Consider the following 24,721-nt stretch of genomic DNA (forward strand, 5'->3'; position numbering starts at 1 on the left):
CGACAGCGTCTGCAGGCAGTGGGGCCCGCGATGCAGGGCAAGTGGACTGAGTCTGTGAAAGGGCTACGTGGCCCTCCTCAGAGCCGTTGGATTTCCAACGGCTAGTTTTTGTAGGCCGTTGGATTTCCAACGGTAAAAAAATTTTAATTTCACTTTTAAATTGGACCGTCCGATCACAGATCAACGGTCCACGTTTTTTTCACCAAAAATTATAAAAAAAAAAAAAAAAAAAGGCCCAATGGTCAGAAATTTGACCGTTGGCCACGTGGCGGCGTGTTGGCTGTTGGATTTGATTATTTTTCAAATCCAACGGTCCAGATTAATTACAACATTAAAATTTATTAAAAATTAATTAAAAAATGTCAAAAATTTTTTAAAAAATACATAAAAATTAAAAAAAAATTAATTTTTTTTTCTATAAATACCTAACCATCATCTTCCACCTTACACCACATTTCAATATTTTCTACACTTTCTACACTTTCTACATTTGAATATTTTGTACACTTTGAGAGAAAAAAATGAGTTCGTGGAAGCTCAGTGAAGATGTTACGTTGTGTGAATGTTGGGTTCACACTACTCATGACCCGATTACGGGTAATGAGATGGATAAGCGAGAAATGTGGAGTAAAATTACGAAATCGTTCAATGATGTACATGGAAAAGATGTACATGGAAAAGATGCCAGATCTAGTCAAGGTCTTCAAGGTCGTTGGAAAAAACTCAACGCATCCTTTACTTGTTGGAAAAACGCCCTCTCTCATGCTTCTGGTAATCTGCGTAGTGGGACAAGTTTAGCGGATGAGGTAACAATATTTTTATTTATTTATATGCATTCCACCCACATCAATATTTTAATTTATGTAATTTTTATGTAATATGCATTCCACGCCCATCAATATTTTATGTAATTTCTATGTAATTTCTTATGTAATTTATATGCATTCCACGTCCATCAATATTTTAATTTATTTATTTGTGTTACACCCGTATTTTTTAATACTATCTTATCCCACATTTTTATAGACACTACAAGCACAAGCATTCTACAATGCAAAGAACCATAACAAATCATTCAACAAATGGGAATGTTGGCAAATTGTCAAAGATTGCCCTAAATACAAAATTGTGGCAACCGGTCCAGAAGTTGTCATGCACGGTATGGGTCTACACAGTTCGCCAGAAGCAGACACAGCCGAACAAGAAGCCAACACATTTGAAGACACGGAAGGGACGCCTGAACAAGTGCCAGAGACCCAACCGACTCGTCAGTCCCTCAGGCCTCGAGGTAAAAAGGCATCAAAGAAAAAAGGTAGTTCTTCCAAAAATGACTACACTAAATATATGGAGGAACTTACTCGTCAAGGTGAACTGAACATGGCATGGGAAAAGGCTAGAGATGAGGAAAAAGCTAGAGATATGGCAGCAATTATTGCAGCTACTGAGGCTCGTGATGCGGCGGCTGAGAGACAAAGAGAAATAGTTAATCGAGAGAACGAGATGATTAGAGAAGCACTTCATCGAGAGAATGAGATGCTTAGAGAAGAAAGGATGGCTCAAACAGATCGTGACACTATGAACAAGTCTCTAGTAGGACTGTCTCCGAATTCAAAATATTTTTGGACTTCAGAAAAAAGAGATGTCGTGCGAAGGAGACGTGCAAGAGATGCCGAAACAAGTCAAGGGGGTTCCAGCTACAGAAATCCTTGCAACCAAGATCCTAGCACCACATATCCTAACTCCACAGACTTTATTTAATTTCTTATATAATTTCTTATTTATTTTTAGAACTTTATATAATTTCTTATGTAATTTCTTATTTACTTTTAGAACTTTATTTAATTTCTTATGTAATTTCTTATTTATTTTTAGAACTTTATATAATTTCTTATGTAATTTCTTATTTACTTTTAGAACTTTATTTAATTTCTTAAGTAATTTCTTATTTATTTTTAGAACTTTATTTAATTTCTTATGTAAACTTAAAACACTTGCCCTAAAATTACATAAAACACCATTTAAACTTAAAACACCATTTAAACTTAAAATTACATAACCTCACCATTTAAACTTAAAACACCAAATAAAATTACATAACCTCACCATTTAAACTTATAAAAAAAAAGCAAACACACTAAATAAGATTACTTAAAAAACAATACACTTTATTCTTCAACCACAAGCCTTATTTTAATTATCTTCGCCTTCGTGCAATCTCCACTGATGGTCAATCAAGTCATTCTGGCGGGCTATGTGCCAGTATGGCTCTTGCAATGAAGTGTATCGTTGAACGATCAATTCATTGTAACGTCCATCCCGTTCCAACGGCTCGTGTTGCACGGGATCTTCGATCCGGTCATGAGCATAGTAGATTTGTGTTCTTGAGTTGTTCATCGGATCCGGCTCGTATTCATCGACGGCATCATAATCATACTCGTCTTCAACAATCATGTTGTGGAGAATAATACACGTCATCATGATGGATTGAAGAGCCTTGACATAAAAAATTCTAGCTGCAGCCCTGACAATGGCCCAACGAGCTTGCAGGATACCAAAACAACGCTCGACATCCTTCTTACACCCTTCTTGACACTTTGCGAAGTGTTTCTCTTTTTCACTCTGCGGGTGTGGCACTGTTTTGACAAATGTTGACCACCTTGGGTAAATACCATCTGCAAGGTAGTATGGTCCCTCGTATTTATTACCATTAACCCAATATGTGCATCTCGGCCCACGCCCTTGTAGCAGTTCGTCAAACACTGGAGATTGGGTAAGGACGTTTAGGTCATTCTGAGCTCCTGTAACACCAAAAAAAGCATGCCAAATCCATGTATCAAAAGAAGCCACCGCTTCCAGAATGATGCTTTTGGCTCCTTTTCTGTCGTCATAAGCTCCTTGCCATGCACTTGGACAGTTTTTCCATGTCCAGTGCATGCAGTCGATGTTTCCAATCATGCCAGGGAAGCCTCGCATCTCACCCTTCCTCAGAAGCCTTCGCATGTCCCTTGTCGTGGGTTGCCGAAGGTACTCATTGGTGTAGAGGGCTTCAATTGCAGAGTAAAACCGCATCAGGGACTCCAGAAATGTTGTTTTTCCCATCCTTGCGATCTCATCCACTTGATCTGCAGATGCTCCATATGCAAGCATTCGCAAGGCAGCCGTAATTTTTTGCTCAGGAAGAATACCTAGAACATGAAAAGCATCCTCTTTTTGCACAAAATATGGATCATGGTTGCAAACATCACTCATGATTTTAGCGAACAAACTTCGTTGCATTCTAAACCGACGTCTAAAAACATGATCAGGGTAAACGCTGTTGGGAATAAAATAATCTTCCAAGAGATCTTTACCTCGTCTTTCCCTTCTTCTATCGATGTTTGCCGCACGTCCGAGTTTGGCTATCTGACCCATAGCTTCCATGATACGGCGGGAATGTGAGGCCCTCCGCCTTCTATGGTGATCATCCTCATCCTTCTCCATTGCGAAGGTCTCATCTCCACCTCCACCTTGGTCAAGATTGACCAATTCTTCCTGTTGTGCCGACAACCTTTTCTGCTGCTCTTGCAACTGTTTATACGCTCTCCTTGAAGAATACATTGTAAAAACTCAAGATTTGAAAACGATAAAGAAGAATTCTGAGCTAAAAAAAAGGATTGAGTTTAGTGTGAGGATGGATGTAGGGATGTAGGGTTTATATGGACAAAAAAAGAAGAAGATGAGGTTCTGGACAATGCCACGTGGCACTACGTGATTGGTTGAAAATCTTAGCGGAAATCTATTAAAAAAATAGTACGTTTGGATAATGACACGTGTCGTGACGAGATTGGTTAAAAATCTTATCGAAATCTTGCCTAAATTATTGTAAACAGGAAGTGACACGTGGGTTGTCGGAATTGGTTGAAAATCTTAGCGGAAATCTATTAAAAAAATAGTACGTTCGGATAATGACACGTGGCGTGACGAGATTGGTTAAAAATCCTATCCGAAATTAAAACTATTTTTTTTTATTATTTTATAAAAAATTTATTTAATATTTTAAATGGACTGGGTGCCAGCGCATTTTGTAGGGGTGGAGATCGTTTGTGCCAGCGCATTTTTAGACTAGGTGCCAGCACATTTTTTTTGGGGTGGAGATGCTTAGGCCTATTACTGTTCAATTAAGTGGATAAATGGGCTGAATGCTGGCGTAAAGTGGATAGGGGTGGAGTTGCTCTTAGGACTACATGCACGTGATTTTGAAAGAATTAAATACAATATTTAAACTATTTATATTATAATATATAAACTGATAATATCTCGTATAGTTGTAACCGCGAAATCTAAATTTTTGTCGGTGATTTTAGTACAAAGTTAAATGGGCTAAGTTTCAGTGTTTTGTTTGTTAGTGCTTTTCTTAGTTTCTTTTGCTGATTAGATTTGATCCACCGACCCTGTGTACACCTCCTTTTCTTATGGTGGGGACGGCTGGGGGGACATGCACACGCCCAAGGGCATATGCTTTCTCACATGGTATTTTTTTCGGACAATCAACAGTGTTATCCTTCAAAAACCTAGGTTCTACTAAGGTTTTTTTCGTCAATGCATTTTATGTCCCAATCTCCAAATGTCCTAGGGCTGTCCAGATTGTGTTTTTCAATCCCAAACTCTCCATTCAATCGGTTGTGAGAGATGCTAACGGGATTCTCACGAGTGAAATTTTTTATAGATTCTTTGTTATTTTATAGTTTAACATTAATTTTTGTATCAACATTATAAAATATTATGCAAAAAATATAAAGAGACAGAGTTTATGAAGATTTCCACTTTTGCGAAATGTTTTTAGTATTTCTTATCTTTTTATATAATAAATGCTAAAGAGACTTTCAAAAGTGATATTCTTTATAAACTCTTTGACACCTCATATTTTTTGCACAACTGCCAATATTATAAAATATTATGCAAAAAGCATGAGGTTGCAATACTTTTGAAAGAGTCTTTTTTATACACTAATGTTGGGAAAAAAAAATGAGAATCTTTTTTATACACTAAGGGGTGAAAGAATAAAATGGTAGTAAACTCGTTATGTATGAAATTCTGACATCTTACTTACAAATAAAGATAAATACTACTTAACCGTAATTATAAGTAAAAGAAAATTGAGATTTAAGATTTAACTGTTGAGATTAATGTAGGAATCTAAAACCATCCATTTTCCTGTCCTTATTGTTTGAGATTTAAGATTGAGGGCTATAATTTGCATGTCCTTGTAGTATGTATAAAGATTGAAAAGCTATGCAGACTTCTTATGGTGCAAGCATCTCAATCCATCCAATTATGTTCATATGGATTCAACAGTTGAGATTATTGTAGTCTCCACAAAACAATATATTGGCTACAATACTTATATGTATTTAATACAATCATCATTTAACGGTCAAATATAATTCTTATGAATATATGTATTTTATACAATTTATCTGACCGTTAAAACGATAATTGTGTTAAATATATGTAAATATTGTGACTAAAATCCGAAGTGAAAATTGATCCTATTCTTAAACCCTATTCAGAATGAGAGGGTTGAAAAATTGTAATTGGAATTAAACAAGATGGGTTCTAACGTATTTTTATCCTCTGTCTAGAGTCTAGTGCACTAGTACCATGCCATAAATACTAATAAGAAGAAAAGCAAAAATTGACTCCTTACATGCAATGTAAAAATTCTAAAATGCACCAGTGAATGAGTTGTATGTGAGTAAATGCTAAATTTACATGATTAAATTTGAATGACTAAATTTTGACAATCACTAATTTAACGGTTCAAGCACTCGTGCGTCTCATACTGATCTTAGTGAAAACCAACAAGACGTCACCATCTTAGACCATATATATGTTTGGATGGTGGAGTATGCTTCTGCCAGTGTGTAAATAAATACGTACTAGGAATAAGATCAAAGGAACACTCCTTAAAATCACGTATATTATGCTAAAACAGGGGGAAATCGACGATTAATTGGCTTTTAGCTGCCATGAGATCCTATTGACCAACACTTTTATTTGGTTTTTGAGTTTATTTATCTTTAAAAAATGTTACTAGCTATGTTTTATTGTTACAATTTAATCGTGGAAGCTCCAATTATGCCTTTTAAATCATTGAAAAGGTTAACTGTAGAATAAGTTTATTGTCGTTGTGACAACATCATCAAACAAAATAAAGAAATAATATTCAAGAGAGCAAATATTAATCATGGAATGTGGTGGAGGCAAGCAAAGCAGTGTGTGATTTCTTTGCACTTGGGGGCCTACTGTCTTGGAAGTAATATTAAACTCATGGTTGTGGCCTCAATTTATTATTTAATGGCCGAGGCATAAACAATTAAGCAAGAGATTTTCCAATAAGGCATTGGAATATCCATTAAACAAGTAAGCAATATTACTAATTAATTAAGGATTAAGGCTAAGCAAATGATGTTTTATCGCAATAACGGAAGTAATTATGAATATGCACCAGGGTGCGGAATCAATTTTCATCGAATGACGACTAATAATTTAAATTTTAACCCAAATGACGATGTTTTAGAATATAAGTGGAAAGAATTAATAATTCAAGGCTAAAAGCAGTAGTCAGTACACTACATCTTTAATATACGTGAAGGAGCACTAAAAAATGTATCTACTCTTTAATTATGTTATGACACCTGATATACTAGCTCGTGCTGAGTACACGAAAAATCTCTCATTCACTAGCTGTATGTGACGGTTTTGTCTGCATCCCTCCTTACCCTAAAATTCCCAAACTCAAACAAAATATAGAGTAGATTATATATGTATCTCTTATCACGTTAGGAAATTTCTTATACATACAAAAGGAGACTAATTCTCGTAATGTGGAGTGTAGAGGTTCTAGTCTCCTATGCCACGTCAAGGATCTAGGTTTGCTTCATTGTCATGCAATCAGAAATAAAAGTGAATTGGCATTTGGCAGAGAGGTGGCAGTAAATTCCCATCTTAACCATAGTGCAAGCACCAAGGTACAATCATTAAGGAAAGTCTAAACACACACGTCAAGTTTGTCCCATTACATCATCCTTCCTTTACTTTTATTCTCAGGTGCATACATTATTAGAAAAGAAAGATTAATTCACAAGATTTTGTAATTTGCTACCGTAATGCTTAAATGATATCAACTAGTATATACTGCATAGTTGGTGTAATTGTAATTTGCCACCGTAATGCTTAAATGATATCAACTAGTATATACTGTATAGTTGGTGCAGCTTACACCACATATTTCACGGTCTTACCAAGAAAGGGAAGTGAGGATGGACATTGTCTGAATTGGATCAATTTCAACCCAAAATCATAATCAAACTAACTAAAATGTAAGAGTAAACTGTCGATTTCCTCCCTAAACTTTCACCTTCTCCTCTGAACTTTTTAATTGGAAAATCAAGGACTTAAGCTAATTTTTGGCCGATTTTGTAACGACCCGTCCCGAATTCTACAGAACGTCGAGGGTATTTCGGTAATTTCACTTTTCTTGGGACATATTTTGAAATGTTGCTTTTGATCTTAATGCCTTTTTGGTTTTGTCCCCAGCCCAAATCCCTCTTCTTTTCTCTCTCTCTCTCTCTCTCTCCCGTAGACTCACTCTAAAACTCTCTCCTAGCTATCTTTCTTCTTCTTTGCGAGCAAGGACCGTAGCACCACCCTCGCCAGAACGGCGAGCACCACCACTGTAAGCTTAGGGTAGTCACAAACCATTGCCATGATCTCCTCTCCCGCACTCTTTACCTCCTTCTCTCCTTTTTCTTTCTCGGCAAGCACCGAGATGGTGCAATGGCGAACTCCGACGAGTTCTACCTTTTCCAACTAGGCAAGGCTTGAAATATTATCGATTCTTCTTCCTTTTCAACGTCCTGGGTTGTTTTAAAGGCTAAAGACATGTTTTGTGGACGTTTTGTGACAGAAAACTACTCGGGGACACTTCCCCAGTTTTCCAGCGAGAACCCGAGCCTTCCAGGCCATTTTCCAACCACGACCCAACTCCAAACTGGTACAAACCTTTTCCTCTATCTCTAAGCTTCATTTGCATAGCTTGTACGTTGAAATGGTGAAGAAATGGGCTCGAATGGAGCTCGGGAAGGGTTGCCCAGTTTCTGTGCAACCCACAACTTGAAACCGGGTCGACCCGACCCGATACCCTTTAAACCAAATCCAAAACCCAAATGTTCAGCCGACTCAGCCCATACCTTTAGGCCATACTACCAAGCCCAAACCTAGGCCTTTGGCCCACTAAACCCAATCCAAAAACCTCAGGCATAAACCCAGAAACAAGCCAGACCCAATCGAATCCTAGTTTCCAACCAGCTTGTGGGTCGCCCGTGGCCCTGCACATGGGCGCGCGTGGCCACCTATCTTGGCTGGTGTGTGGAGCACACGCGCCTTTGCCGAAGGTACTGTGACGGCGTCGACGACTTTTTCGGCCAACTTTTCGACAACTCAACTTTGCGCGTGGCGGCTAGTGGGGGTGCCCGAGGTCCCTCCTTATGTTTTTCGACGTCCTGAATCCGTTTATGACGTTCGTTTTCCCAAATTTAATCGTTATAGTAAGTTTTAATAATTGGTCCCATTATGTGCTTAGGTGCATTTGTTAGTGGCGTTTATGTCTTCTCTTGTTTGCACGGTTCTTCGACAACGAAGTAGGGTGAGTGGACCCTTTCCAAAGTGCATGATTTTATTACTAGAAATGCATACATGAAAAGCATGATTTCATGACTTTGCTTTATGAAACGTTTATGAGTAAATTGGATTTACGCTTTATGAAATATCATGCTTTATCAGATTTACATTATTTGAAAGATTTATGATTATATACTATGAATATGACTTATAATATGATGTTTGAGCTATTAAGCTTCGATGAGATACATGTTGGAAATATTATATTTATGATTTTCTATGCTTATATATGCCTATGGGCGAATGATATCATTAAATGGCTTCGATCGGGTGATGAAGGGCTTACGAGCGAATGATACTTATATATGGCTTCGGTCGGGTGATGTAGGGCCTACGGGGGAATGATACTTATATATGGCTTCGGTTAGATGATGAAGGGCCTTCGAGCGAATGAAGATTTATATATGCCTACGGGCGAAAGATGAAGAGCTTTCGGGCGAAGGAAGATATATATAAATGCCTTGTGATACTACTAAGCACACTATACGATATATGTTTTATGAAGGTTTTATGGCATGCTAAGGTTTTCGGAAAACCTATTACTAATTATACTATATGAGTTTTCTAAACTGGGAGTTAGTACGTTGAAGAATAATTGTTTTAGTACTACTTATATATATAAACTTGGTCCACTCATATTTTGTTTTGCGCCCCCTCAGGACTTAGAATCGAGGCGTACAACCTCGGCATCAAGGCATTCTCGCAACGTATCTTCCAGTCTTCTCGATATAGGACCCATTTCTTTGTTCATACATTTTTATAATATTCCTTCTTCAATGTTCTGATTTTGTTGTATGCTCTGAAGGCGTTCCACAATTGCATATTCATTATAATTAAATTTACGAGTTTTATTTATGTTCGTTCTTTCTTCATAGTTCTCATGCATGTAAGTATGGCTTCGTCACCTTCGGGTGTCGGCCAGCATGTGCCTACCTTGATGTTTGGAGGATATCGGGGTCGGGCATGTCAGATTTTCCCCCTACCGTTAGTTTTCTATAAATTTCATTTAAATTAACATTAACTCTTATCACGTGCACACCACGTGACTCTCATTTGAAGACAAAAAATGTCACTCGCTAGACCTTCAAACACAAAAATGATAGAATCAAACATATTTGCATAGGTCGACATTTTAGAAATTTAGAGTTTTCAATTATTTTAAAGAACGAAGCGACCGAGCTACCTTCACATGTTGTGTACATGTTTCCATTTAATAGAAATTTGGATGGAATGCATGAAAAACGAATAACATAGGGAAAATTAGCCAAAAAAAATTAGTTTAAATCCTTAATTTTCAAATTAAAACGTTTAGGAGGAAAATCAAAAGTTAAAAAGTGAAAATTCAAGGAAAAGAATCAGCAGTTTATTCTTAAAATGTAACAATTTAAGTTTGACTAAAATTACTAAACAAACCAAACTAATGTTGAACGATTTGATTGGAGCCTAAGCTCAAATTGTTTCTTCCTTTTCATTTTTTAAACTTTATAGCACTACAAAAATAAAAAAAATTTAGCAATTTTCTACATGGAAAATTTCTATGGTGCATCAAAAGCATCCTAAAAAATTCAACATACCATCCCATCAAACTTGAAAGTGTAGTAACTAAGACAGTTACAAGTCAAAGACTTTAATGCTCTGTCAACCTTCAAATTCAACATCCTTGTCTGGTTATTACTTATTAGCTAATAAAAAGACCAACACGTGTAAAATAAAATCATTTAAAAACCAATATGTAAGTGTGATCAATCCGGTTCAATTTAGGTCGGTTTACAAAAGTTAAAAACCTTAACCATATCAATCGGGCCCCCATGATTAGGATCGGCCGGTTTAGGACATAAAAAGGGAAAGAGGCCCAACAACCCAGTTCATTTGAAAACCAAGCTTAAGCTAAAATTGGAATTCAAAACCAAGTTAACTATCACGCGAGCTGTTCTAACATTAAAACAGTTTAGCAATAAGTTATGTCGTGACTGAGTCGCTAGTCGCTACACGAAGCTTGAGGGTTTCAAGTCCATTTTCAACCGACAAAATTGAACCGTAACGAACCTTAAGGGCCAATATAAAATTTGGATGATTGGATCAAATCGAGTGGTTGCAGGCCATTTTCATTTTTACAAGTCTAATATGGCCCAACCCTTCGAATCTCCCTCTCTCTCTCTCTCTCTCTCTCTCTCTCTCTCTTTTTAACAAAAATAAAAATAAAAACATAAATTCTCTCCTCTGTCTCTGTTGTCTGATATTTGCTTGGCCTCCAAGTTGCCAGATCATTTTCCAGCCAAGACCACATCGCTGCCGATGCCATATCCTCGAAGGAAGCCAAACTCCAAATCGAGAAAGTAGACACCAATAATTTAAATTCATCTGAGGACCTTGGTGAATAAACCGTTGAATCAACCAACGGTTAAATTCAAACTTTTTTTTAATTTTAATTTATAAATTCATTAAATTCAACGGTTGAGATCGAAATGATCAAATCTAACGGTAAAAAAAAAAAAATTTGATGTTCCAAAATTAAATTTAATGGCTAAAACAATTAAAAAAAATTATTTAAATTGAAATTCACCCAAAACCACCATAAATAACTATGTATTTGTTCAAACATCCACACAAAATGCATTTTCCTCATACAATTCTTCCTTTTTTTCTTTCTACCCACTTCCAAAACTATTTCTTCCCATTTCCAAAATTTTCAAGATGGCAAGAAATCATATTGGAGGACCTAATTGGTCGAATGATGAAAATGTTGTTTTGTGCTTGGCATAAGTTTCTACTAGGGAAGATGGTGTCATTGGTGCAAATCAAAATAAAAAGGTCTTGTAGGCTAAAATTGCCGAGAAGTTCAATTCCAACTGCAACACCTACCAAAGGGAAACCATTGGTAGAAAATCATCAACAAAATGTGCACTTTTTGGAATGGAAGCTTGGAGAGAGCCATGGTTGACATGTATAGTGGAAGGAGTGCCCAAGAAGTGGTGAGTGTCTCCCTTCATACTTTGTGGAATGTAAAATTCGATTGGTGTCAAGCTTTGTTCCGAAGTTGAAAATTTGATTGAGGGTTGAGGGGAGACCAAGGAAGAAATTGTTTGAATGCGCTTACTCTTTAATAAACAATAGAAAAAGGAAAATGCAAGAGATTGCTTATAGTAGGAAAATTTTGATTTTGATGTAATGAGGGATGACCTCTACAAATACACTCCAAATAGAAAGAAGTTCTTCCGTGATAAGCAAAACGAAATCTTATGAAGGAATGCCTCAAGGAATATCTTTGAGGATGATGATACATCTCATGTCTACAAGTCCACCACGAAAGCCAACACCAAGTCAAGAACCAAATCAACCAAATGATGATAAATATTATTATGATTAGTAATTGTTGTAATTTTTATGTAGTGTTTTAATTATCGTTTATTAATCTTTATTTAGTGTTTTAATTATCTCTTACTAGCATTTTTCTACACACTTTGTGTGTATGAACACATTTTTTTAGAAAATGAGAAGGAGAGAGGGGGAGAGAGAGAGAGAGAACGTTGGGGGGGAGTGGGAGGTTTTTGTTTTTTGTTTTTTTTAATATTTGAGGTATTTTAACATCATCTGTAGGTGAGGTTTCAATAAAAAAACAGTAAAATTTGGACCTATGAAATTACATTATTACCCATCATTTTTTTTACGTGATAAAAGACTAAGTAGTATTTTCACCCTCTTTTGGGGTTTCATTAATTAATACAAATATTAGTAATTGTTGTAATATTGAAGCATATTTAATGATTTTGTATTCTTTATTAGAATTTAAACATGTTTAGGTTAAAATGTTCCTAAAAATAAATTAGGATAATCTACATAATTTAAAAATAAAAAAAAAGTTTCCGAAATAAAAAATTAAGCTAAATCCAATTCTTCATTGGTTTCGGGCTAAATTTTTAAGCTAAAATCATTGAAGAAGAAAAATTATTTTTGGGTTAAAACTTAAATTTTTATTTTTTTGGACAAAAAATTTAGGTTTTAGCCTCGACCATTGAAGTTGGTCTTAGAAGAGATAAGGACAAGGGTAAGGACTATTAAATGTTAAGCCAACACTCAAGCAAATAAAGTCTTCCCTAATCGACCAATTTGCCCTTTCACTTATTGTTTTGGCAAAATAAGGATTTGGAAAGTGCAAACAAATATATAAAATTATAGTAAAAATGAATATTGAGTTGTGATGAAGAAATGAAAAAATGGTGGATATTTATAGAATAACAATATATATAAAAATTCCTAATTAAATTTTTTTATTTATTGTTGGATTAATCATGATCATGGATTTTCAAATTGATGTGGATTGGACGCACCAACAAATGTAGCCATATCTCCCATGGTGCTCTAGAGTATCTATATTCCGAGATAAAACATGTAAAATTGCAGAGGGTAGATCTGCCCAGAGCAGACAAGGACAACTCTGTTGGTTGGGTCTTGGACTCTTGAGTCTTGACCATGCCAATACGTCCCTCCTTCCAACTTCCCTAGGCAAATGTATTGGATGCTCTGCTTCGATGGCTTCTTGCCAAATTTTCGTTGCTTTTTGTACTCTTTACCGGGCATCTTCGTCTTTTCACTAGAAAAGCACCTTTTTTGCTTTGTTTTTCGTACTATTACCTCCACTCCAAGACGTAAAACCAGAGAGAGGGTTGATCCTCTGCAACTGCAACAATGTTGAAAAAGATGGTGTTCTTCTTTCATCTTCTTTTTCTCCCTTCGTTTTTTGTTTCTGGTAAGCGGAAGCTTCAAAAACTTCAAAAAATCTCTCATTGTGTTATTTAATTCTTGGTTTTTGTTTTTTATTTTTTATTTTTCTGAAAAAAACTCTGGGTTTTTGTTTTCTGTGCAGGTGAAAGGCAATACTCCGTTGTTTCTGTAAAATCTGGAGATCTCAGCGAGGTCGCAAGCAGCATTTTGAAGGCAGAAACTTGGCTTAAAACCCACGTCCTCGCTCACTACCCTTCCATCCCCATCACCGCCATTGTCGTCGGGGCCGGCCGCGGCCCTCTTATCTGCCGGAAGCAGCAAGAAAACACTCTCGCTCTGGTCCTCCCAGCCCTCAAGAACTTGCACCACTCCCTCACACGGTGGGGCCTCCAGGAGCACATCAAACTCTCGGCCACCTTCGCTCCTTCTTGTTTCGACAGAAGCTCCGATATCTTTGGGAAATTTGTGAGGCCTGTCCTAGATTTTATCAAGGGAGCATCTCCAACTGTCTCTCCAACGTTGGTGTCTTCTCACTCCGAAAGCCTTGAAGATTTTATCGGCGTTAGCTTTAACTCCGACGATGTTCCTGTCGTTCTCGACAACCCGGGACAGAGAAAACCCAGCGGCAGAAAGCTCTATGCCGACCCCTTTCCGGCGAGACCGACTCCGTTGCCTGAAATCTCGGAAACCCCACTTCACTCTTCTGTTGGTTTATCAGTTCCCGCCAATGTGGCTAAAAACCCTCATCCTCCACAGCCCCAAACTGCCTCTCCGCCACTCCAAGTGCCTTCCCCACAACCCCGAACCGCCTTTACTTCGCCGCCACTAATGCTCTCCCCGGAGGCACAAACAGCCTCTCCACCACCACCGCAAATAGCCTCGCCACCAGATATGTCTTTCTCCTCAGCGCCAGAAAACCCTCCTTTTGTTGATGAATCCCCCCCTCCTCCGCCTTCCCCTGCCACATTTCCACCCTGCCGCAATCCGATTCCTACACATGTGCCGCCTCCTGCCCCTGCCCCTCAGATGGCGGTGCACAAGCTGTGGTGTGTGGCCAAGCCTACCGTTCCTTCAGACACTCTGCAGGTGGCGATGGATTATGCCTGCGGAGACGGCGATGCTGACTGCAAGGAGATCATGCCGGATGGCAACTGCTACAACCCTGATTCTGTTGTGGCACATGCTTCCTATGCCTTCAACAGCTACTGGCAAAAGAACAAGAGGACCGGAGGGACTTGCAACTTCGATGGCACTGCAATGCTGATCAACAATGATCCAAGTAAAAAAAGTCGTTTGGTTTTCGAATTTTGATTAGTTTGCCAATGTTCCTCTTCTGCAAGATTGTTGATATGGAGTTTTCTTTTCCGATTGCAGGTTATCTTCAATGTCGTTTCGTTCTCACTTGAATGCGTTCGGAGCGGAAACTGAGACTGGTGGCTGTTGTTCTATGATGAGGATTTGAATTTTTGGGAAATCATGTTCTGAGGTGTTACTGGTTTAGTTTAGCGTTACTTAATTCTAAGTAGTTATATCTGGTTTCTTTTGATATGCACTCCTCCTCTTGCAAGTGCGAGGAAACTAATGTGTAATTGCCAAATTCCGAAAGACAAGTGCTAATTACGAAAGAAATCTTGCGTATTTCGAACGTGTTGTTGCCAAGCTCCTCTTGCTTGATTTCTGTTGTTCGAATTTGTTTGGAGTGAATTATTTCTCACGAAAATTTTACAACGCAATAGTGTATGGGATGTGCATCTGTATGTTGGACGGTTGGATTTTGAAATTTCTTCAAATCTGGATGTTCAAACACCGGTGCACCCGATACACCCCGGTGCGATGTAGAAAACCCCTAAAATACGGTAAAAACTGATTTTTTACCGGGAAGTGTTGCATTGCATTTGCATAACAGTGCGCATCACTTCTTTCATCTTGTATAAGCCAAGTGCAAATCTTTACATGATCAAACATTGATCGAAGCTTGGCTTAAGTAGTAAAAGGGGTGCAACATTCAAAACTATATGTACAGTCATTCGCCAATGAGAAACAGAACTTGAAGTCATCGGCATTCCTCATCGTTAGTTGTGTTGGCTACGGCCAACGCTGTGGAACTTCCAATTTCACCATCATCTGAAACTTTACCACCATCTCCATTCTGCAAAAGCGCACACAAATCAGACAAACCAAAAGTAGAAAAGAACTACATAATTAAAGTAACAGCCAGGATTGAAAAAAAGTGTCCACTCACTTGAGGAAAGGTAATCAATGGAAAAGATTAACGCGAACCTTACATGCTGACTGAAACAAACTACTGGTCTAAATGCCTAAAAACAAAACTACGGGTTCTTTTCTCACCAACCATGTATAGTCATGGACTGATTTTACCAAAGTTTAATTATACGCATCAAAAGTTGCTGCTAGTCAGATACATCAGACTTTTTCTTTCCTATATCAGTTATTTCTCACTCCAAAGTGTGATCGCTCTCCAGACAGCAATGTGTAACCAGAGGCTATCGCCATGGTTAATTCACGGAATAGGCACATGATAGCCCTTCCTTTTTTCACCCCATTTATTGGCTCCTTGGTTATGAAAATATAAAATATAATTATACAAACAATTCAGAAAACCTAAAATGGTTGGTCCAGATTCCAGAACTATGCAACCCATGTAAGCAGAAGCATACGACGAGAGAACTAAGAAAGAATTGTACCTTTTTCACTTTACCATGAGCTGACATAATCTCATAAAACTTACGCATCAGCATTTCCTCTTCTACCTGCAGATTGAACAGCACACTAAATTAGAACCATCTAGAATCTGCAGATTGTACATCATAATTTCCTATAAGAACAAACAACCTTCAGTTGATGCAATTCCTCAGACATTGATATTTTGGCTTCCATGAGGAGCTCATTTTGCTTCTCCAAATGCCTATACACAAAAAATAAACCAAAATGAACTTACAAAAAACAAAAGATAACGTATCAAAATTAAATTTCATACGAAGAAAATTGGTTGAAATTCTTACTTCAATATCTCTCCTGTGTATCTAGGGTCCATGTTAATAATCTGAAATCCTAGTTGATGATGTGAGCTTAGGACAAAGATTACGACTTTAGGATCCTTTGGGTACGTTTGTCTAGTGTTATGTTGGACTGGGTAAAGGCATTTCCGCTCTGTCCTGCAAATATCAATTAAGCAAAGAAAAGAGAATCAGAGACAGATTCAAACTGAATTCAAGCATAAAATCCAGCAGTAACACAAAATAAAAAACTATAACACCATGTCACAAGCTGACAGTGGCTTAAAGAATTATAATGAATTTACAACCCAAATCTACACAATAAGCCAAATGTCTACCACAAAAGAGCTGACACTAGGGTTCACGGTCAAATCATCACTGAGAAATAAAGAGTTTCTATTAGTCAACAAAAAACAAAGATTTTCTGTTACTGTCGAATCAATTAATCGGAGAAACCAAGTAGGAGCGGAGCCAGCCTGCGGTACAGAAAGATGCAAAACAAAATAATGAAAGAAAAGAAACCAAACAATACTGTTCACCAATATGAAAGTCTGTTCAATACCTATAGTGATTTAAGATTCAAATTCTGAAGCTGTGAGAAACAGAAGAAGATATAATGCCAGAGTGCATTCAAAATCTGTACAAAAATTTTCTAGCCATCTGATTCGTGTATCAGCATGTGTATTTTGATTTCAACTGAAAATTTAACACGACCATACAACTTACATGCTCCAACTATTTTAGTAACAAAACTAGGAAATTCCTAATTCTTACTGCTAAGGTATGCTTCCATACATTTATGGTTCCCTATTCTGACTTACCATGAAGAATTATGAGCCGCTAAGGTCACCTTGATGGTAGAAGATGTAGAAATTCATGACCTACCGGAATATAAGCAGAAGGGGTTTGTTTAACAAGATAAAAATCAATCTTTTTTTCTTTTCTTTTTTTGTCAAATACGAGAAAGTCTGAGCTGATTGATTGACACGGGAGCGAACAGAAAGTCGAGATCCAAAAACATGAACAAACCTACCAATCCGCCATTAAAAGCTATGAAAATGAGGAAAAACTTACAGTGGAGAAAACCTAATTCGAGAATGAGATTGCATGAGGGGAAGAGATTGAATTACAGCGGTCTGGAAACTTTCAGAACAAGCAGAGATGAGAAAGAAGAGCAACATTGAAAAGTTTTTAGGGTTTTCAATTTTTATTTATTAGAAGTTTACGAATAAAACAAATTGTTAAATGGATAGCCACGAGTAACACCTATAATCAGTAATCACCCATTTATATTTTACGGGAAACAGTTTTACTCATAATCATGTATTTGTTTAAATAATTATCTATAACTGTAACCATCAAGTTTGAATGGGCAAATAACCACGGGTACCACTGCCTGCGAGTACTTCCCACCCTAGGCTAGAGGAAATATAGCCTCTACTTGAAGATGAGGAGTTCGACTTGGAAAACTTTAGATCCATATTTAGCAGGAGACTATGGCTCATAACATAGTTAAGCTCAAGGGATTGTAACAAAAAGACCCTTATTACAATTTTACACCTTTTTTAATATTCTGTTTAAATCCGAATTTAAACTCGATTCTCAGAACCAATTCATCAAATCAAACATTACACTTTCAAGCGCAACCACAAGTTTACAGTTCATATCAAATTTCCTTCTGCAAGATTTCAGTTCGTATCCAAAGTTTCATAATTCAAACACGAAAATAATTAAGGTATCTGCCATATGAGCTTTCGTCCTAAAACAACCTGGGATTATCAAAGTTATCAAATTGCATACGTTGATAGAGAAAACAATGAAACTTAGCACAATTTTCAAGGTTTTATCTAAACCCTAAACCGTCAAGAAACAGGCACGATATCAAAATTTGCACCGAAAATTTAAAACAAAACTAAAAAGAAAATCAGAATTTACGCAACGAAAAAAATGATAAAAATTAATCACAGAAGAATGGAAAATTTTCATGAATCCTGAAACTCACCATCGGATGGCGACAATGCAACTCGACGGCGGCTCAAGAGTGTTGACGAAACCGCGGGAAGGCCTTCAACTGCGTTTATCAGGGGAACGCTTGAGGGTGGAGATTGGGCTTACAATATACTGAAATAGGGCCTTGTCTTTCTGAGTTGATTGCGAAAGAGGGCCTTTTTGTTGAGGTGAACAACTCGGCCCAAACCTAGCAGGAATATCATGTGGCATATGCAAAGAGTCACCGTGCATCTTTTCTTTTTATTTATTTATTTTTTTTTTTTTGTCAAAAATAGGTTTGTTAGATTAGGGAGCACCGTGGTGCAAGAGCAACAATACTCTTCACCACTATGGTAGAGGGCCACTTACCTGTGTATCTTTTTTATTAAGTACAAATAAAACCAACACACTTTTTGCTCTCGTTCATTCTAATGTTGGGGACATTTTCCTATACCTACTGCTTCTGGATTCTATGGTTTGTGACGTTCACGGACGATTGCACATGAATGACATGGTTATATGTGTTGAAAACCAAGAATAAGGTCTTTTTTTTTCTTTTTTCTTTTTTTATAATAAAAAGGGGATCAACTAGTGGCTTTGCCACGACAGTCCACCCTTCAGGGGCCGGGAAGATCATAGAAGTATTTCAACCTCCCCCTGATCACCATCGTGTGATTCACCAGCGCCATGAATAAAGATATTTAAGGCATGGCATAATTTTCTTAAGATGATTCAGACTCAATTTTCTACTACAACAAAAGTCTTGCATTCTGATAATGATGGAGAGTATGTAAATCATGATTTTTGACACAACTATGAAATCCATGACATTCTACATGAGACGCCTTGTCCTCAGACACCCCACCAAAATGGTGTGGTTGAGCACAAAATTCGACATATTATTATTATTATTTTTGAGAAAATAAATTTGACATATTCTTGAAATTGCTCGTTCTTCACTTGTTGTGCTTCTTGTAGTTATTGGAATGATAATATCGTTAATGTTGTTTATTTGTTGAATCCCTCTAAGGTCTTGAATATTCCAGACTCATTCTTTCTACTTATGACCCCTTGCCATATGATTTATTGCTTCATCCATGAATTGTTAGATGTGTTGCTTATGTTCATTTCCATAAAAATCAACAAACCAAACTTTACCCTTTTGCAACATAAAGAGATTGTTTTTCAAGGGCATGTACGATATTCCTCTTCATTTGTAACTTGTAAGTGATAGGTGTTAATTCGAATCTTGTGAATAGAGAGAGCTTGATACCAATTTATTCCCCACACCCATTAGTGTAATATATCGTTGTGTAAAAAGCAGTCACATCATTTTAGTTTGAATTAAATAGTTACAATCTTAATTAAGAATAGTCACAACTCAAAAAAAAAAAAAAAAAAAAAAAAAAAAGAAAATTTATTCGAATAAATAATTTAATTCCTAAATGAATTAATAGGTTAAGTTATGAAAAAATAGAGTGCCAAGAGGCATAATGGTGTTATAAAAGTTGTGGGAATGAACGTCCACATGTTTTAGCCAAAGATGAAAAGTGAGGAAGACTTAAGAATAGTGGCATTGTTGTTGTTGTATGATGTTTTTCAAGATGCGCTCATTTCATTATTATGATTCTTCACGGATATGGCTCTATTCAAGGAGCATTCTGTGTATGATCACAGCACACAGAAAAGAAAAGAAGTGAAAGCAATAAGATCAATATCCTTTCTTTCCCTTCTTTACCTGCAATTCTTTTGTGTCATAGTTACGAAAATAAACAGTGTGAACATTGCACTCGCTTCGCTCTTGTCTCTAGCAAAAGTTATCTCTCTCACTTTTGCCTATTTATAACACGTTATCAGCACGACTCTCTAACAATAACTAGTTCTCATTTCCCTTCGCCGAAAATGCTTCCTCCAAGATCGGGCAAAGGCAATGATCTTTATCCGTCACCACCTTGATGAAGGATTGAAGAGCAAGTACCTAACAGTTGAAGATCCATTAGCCCTCTAGAATGCATTGAGAAATAGGTACAATCACCAGAAAACGGTGATTCTCCCAAGAGCTCGTTATGAGTGGACACACTTGAGAATCCAAGATTTCAAGATGGTTGCTAACTATAACTCTGCAATGTTTAGAATTAGCTCCCAAATGAAACTTTATAGGGAGAATATCACTAAGGAAAATATGATGGAAAAGACTTTCAGTACCTTTCATGCCTTTAATGTGCTTTTACAGCAGCAGTATAGAGACCGAGACTTTACTGAGTACAACTACTGGATCGACGCCATTCCCAAAAATGAATGCTGCTTCCCTCAAAGTGAACATCACATCATCTCGTGGCAATAATTACAAACGAGGACATGACCACAAGGGAGGCTGGTGGAATGGGAAAGACAATAATCATGGTGTCTAGTTTTACAACCAGGGTCCAAGGCATAATTCAGGCCTAAGCTTCAAAAATGTAAATCACAACAAGGGTAAAGCTTATATGAATAACACTCCTAGAAATCCTAAAGGAGTCTGCCATAGGTATGATGGCAACAGGCATTAGGCAGGTACCTACCATACCTTAAAACATTTGGTGGACCTGTATCAAGCATCCCTCAAGGAGAAGATTGTCGAAACCAATTTCATCGACTAGGCTAAACCAATGGATATACTTGATCCAGTGTTCGATTTATCAGGGCAATTGAACACAACCCACCTGAATGTTTCAGACTTAATTGTGGAAAGAGGGAATGAAGTATATCGGTTTGATTAAATCATTTTTATGATTAATGTACTCTTATTATCTGAACTTGTAGATTAAAGCTCGTATTTCAATTCAATAAAAAAATGGCATTTAAATTTCCTTTTGTTATGAACAAATTGTTTTTAACTATGATTCCCTTAGTCAGAGAGCATGGATAAAAACTATGGTTATTTTCAAAACAAAAGCAATGGTAGAGTTATTTGTCTTGCAAACAGTGCAACCATATATACAATACTTCGAGATCGAAAATATTTCTTAAGCTTGATGCTTACAAAAATAAAGTTAACAATAATATCAGGCTAATTAGATGTAATTGAAGGCTTAGGAAAGACTCAGATCATGTTACCAAATGCAACAATATTGTCCATACAAAATATGTTGTACGTTACTCGATCTACTTGAAATTGGTTGAGTTTGATAATGCTGATGGATTTAGGTCTCAAACCTTTGATGATTACTGCATGACACTAGGCATTGATGTTAAAGACCCTGTTCCTCATGTCCATACTCAAAATGGTTTGGCAAAAGCATTTATCAAGCGACTTCAATTAGTAGCTGCCGGTTTGCTCAGGAAAACAAAATTGCCAGTTTGTGCATGGGGATATACCATCTTACATGCTGCATCATTGGTTCGATTGAGACTTATAGCCAACCATCAATACTCCTTAATACAACTCGTATTTGGGCATCAGCCAAACATTTCACATTTACGAGTTTTTTGTTATGCTGTTTATGTGCCTATTGCACCACCACAATGCACTAAAATAGGACCTCAGCGCAGACTGGGAATTTATGTGGGTTTTGATTCACACCATCTATCATTAGATATTTGGAACCTTTGACACGTGATATTTTTACAGCTTGTTTTACAAATTGTGACTTTTATGAGATAATTTTCCCGCCGTTAGGAGGAGAAAAGATCGTTCCAGAAGAACGGCAAGAACTGACATGGGTTGTACCCTCCTTATCTCATTTTGATCCACGAAGCACTCAATGTGAAAATGAAGTGAAAAGGATCATACATCTTCAAAGTATACGAAAGTGACAAAATCACATATACTAGTTGCAAATGCGCCTACAAAAACTGATGTCCCTATTGGACAAAATAAAATGGCAGCGAATGATTCATCTGTTGCATGCCTGAAGCGTAGTAGGCCCCTAGGTTCAAAAGATTCAGCTTCTCGAAAGAGAAAGATGAGGGCACAGCTGAATCAAATAAAATCATTTAGGAAAAGAAAATCAATGACGAATCACAATTCATGATTCTGTACTTCCAGAAAAAAAGAAAAAGAAAAAGTTCTTGATGAGACACATGTCCCTGAAGAGACAGAAGTACATGAAAGCAAAGAGATCTTCATAAATTATGCATGTAATAATGAATTGTGGGATTGAAATGAAATAATCATCGACGACATGTTCGCAGTAGCCACTGAAATTATATTAAGTGATGATATTGAGCCCTACTTTGTTGAGGAATGCAAACAAAGACAAGATTGGCCTAAGTGGAAAGATGCAATCTAGGCAGAATTAAATTTCTTAGAAAAACGAAGTGTTTTTCAACCAGTAGTCCAGACCCCGTGTGACATCCCACATCGCCCAGGGGAGTGATCCTTAAATGTATATTCCCATCCCTACCTAGCACGAGGCCTTTTGGGAGCTCACTGGCTTCGGGTTCCGTAGGAACTCCGAAGTTAAGCGAGAAGGGGGCTAGAGCAATCCCATGATGGGTGACCCACTGGGAAGTTGCTCGTGAGTTCCCAAAAATAAAACCGTGAGGGAATGGTAATCCCAAAGCGGACAATATCGTGCTATGGTGGTGGAGTGGGCCTGGGAAGTGATTCGCCCCAGGCCGGGATGTAACAAATTGGTATCAGAGCCTAACCCTGGTCACGTGTGTGCCGACGAGGACGTCGGGCCCCTAAGGGGGGTGGATTGTGACATCCCACATCGCCCAGGGGAGTGATCCTTAAATGTATATTCTCATCCCTACCTAGCACGAGGCCTTTTGGGAGCTCACTGGCTTCGGGTTCCGTAGGAACTCCGAAGTTAAGCGAGAAGGGGGCTAGAGCAATCCCATGATGGGTGACCCACTGGGAAGTTGCTCGTGAGTTCCCAAAAATAAAACCGTGAGGGAATGGTAATCCCAAAGCGGACAATATCGTGCTATGGTGGTGGAGCGGGCCCGGGAAGTGATTCGCCCCAGGCCGGGATGTAACACCCCGCCTAGAGTAAACCCTGTGGGCTATAAATGGGTATTCTCAAGAAAATGTAACGAGAAAAAAGAGACTGCAAGATATAAAGCGCGACTCGTGGCATGAGGTTTTTCACAAAGACTTGGAATTGATTATGAGGAGACATACTCTCATGTAATGGACGCAATTACGTCCAGTTACTTAATAAATTTGGTGGTTTTAGAAAAACTTGACATGCAACTTATTGATGTCATCACCGTGTATCTACATGGATAATTAGATACTGATATATATATGAAGGTCCCAGAAGGACTCAAGTTGCCTGAAAGAACTAACAAACCAAGAGGTATGCTCTCAATCAAATTAAGGCGATCATTATATGGGTTGAACAATCTGGACGAATGTGGTATAATCGTCTTAGTGAGGATTTGATCAAAGAAGGATATACCAACAATATCATTTGCCCTTGTGTGTTCATTAAGAAATCAAATTCTGGATTTTCTTCAGTGGCAGGATATATAGATGATATGAACTTAGTTGGGATTCCTGAAGAGCCCAATAAAATTGCTGAATATATAAAAAGCGAGTTTGAAATGAAAGACCTTGGGAAAACAAAATAGTGTCTCGACCTACAGATCAAGCATTGTGCTAATGAAATTTTAATCCATCAATTAGCTTACATTGAAAAAATTCTAAAGCGATTTTGCATGGACAAGACTTATCCACTTAGCAAGCCAATGGTCATTCATTCTCTAGACATTAAGAAAGATCCATTTCGTCCAAAAGAAGATGATGAAATGGTTTTTGGTCCAGAAGTACCATATCTGAGTGCAATAGATGCTTTATTGTATTTAACACAATGTACTAGATCATATATAGCTTTTTTAGTTAACTTGTAAGCAAGGTATAGCTCTACTCCAACAATTTGTCATTGGAAGGGAGTTAAAGATGTTTTACGATACCTACGTGAGACAACAAACATGGGTCTCTTCTACTTTAAGAAATCCACAAATGACCAAAGCCTTGTTAGATATACAAATGCTTGTTTTCTCTCTGATCTGCATAAAGCCCGCTCACAAACTGGATATGTGTTCAATTATGGAAATACAACAATTTCATGGCACTCAACAAAGCAAACATTAGTTGTTACATCTTCCAATTACTTAGAAATACTTGCTCTACATAAAGTCAGTCGTGAATGTTCTTGGTTAAGATCAATGATCCACCACATCTGGAATTCATGTGATCTATCTTCTAACATATACACTCCAACTGTCATTCATGAAGATAATGAAGTGTGTGTTGCCCAAATGATGGAATGATTCATCAA

At 37.4% G+C, this 24,721-nt stretch overlaps 3 protein-coding genes across 3 annotated transcripts; 2 read left to right on the forward strand and 1 right to left on the reverse strand.

The window, feature by feature from the left end:
• Positions 1–605: 605 nt before the first annotated feature.
• On the forward strand, positions 606–13,182 carry LOC148690695 (uncharacterized). The gene is made up of 3 exons (XM_088684988.1): positions 606–806; positions 1,027–1,644; positions 13,123–13,182. The coding sequence occupies exons 1-3, from the start codon at positions 606–608 to the stop codon at positions 13,180–13,182; spliced, it is 879 nt and encodes a 292-aa protein (XP_088541114.1).
• On the forward strand, positions 13,032–15,081 carry LOC137707629 (glucan endo-1,3-beta-glucosidase 12). Its single transcript, XM_068446548.2, has 3 exons — positions 13,032–13,468; positions 13,586–14,722; positions 14,818–15,081. The coding sequence occupies exons 1-3, from the start codon at positions 13,408–13,410 to the stop codon at positions 14,847–14,849; spliced, it is 1,230 nt and encodes a 409-aa protein (XP_068302649.2). The 5' UTR covers positions 13,032–13,407; the 3' UTR covers positions 14,850–15,081.
• A 214-nt stretch (positions 15,082–15,295) lies between these two features.
• LOC148690696 (uncharacterized) lies at positions 15,296–18,603 on the reverse strand. The gene is made up of 5 exons (XM_088686571.1): positions 18,463–18,603; positions 16,467–16,619; positions 16,297–16,369; positions 16,149–16,214; positions 15,296–15,592 (listed from the first exon to the last, which is right to left on the reverse strand). Exons 2-5 carry the CDS (start codon positions 16,496–16,498, stop codon positions 15,497–15,499), a joined length of 267 nt encoding a protein of 88 aa, XP_088542697.1. The 5' UTR covers positions 16,499–16,619; positions 18,463–18,603; the 3' UTR covers positions 15,296–15,496.
• Between the last annotated feature and the right edge of the window lie 6,118 nt (positions 18,604–24,721).

Source organism: Pyrus communis, chromosome 15 (assembly GCF_041283825.1).
Source record: "Pyrus communis isolate YQ-2024b chromosome 15, ASM4128382v1, whole genome shotgun sequence".
Classification (NCBI taxonomy): domain Eukaryota; kingdom Viridiplantae; phylum Streptophyta; class Magnoliopsida; order Rosales; family Rosaceae; genus Pyrus; species Pyrus communis.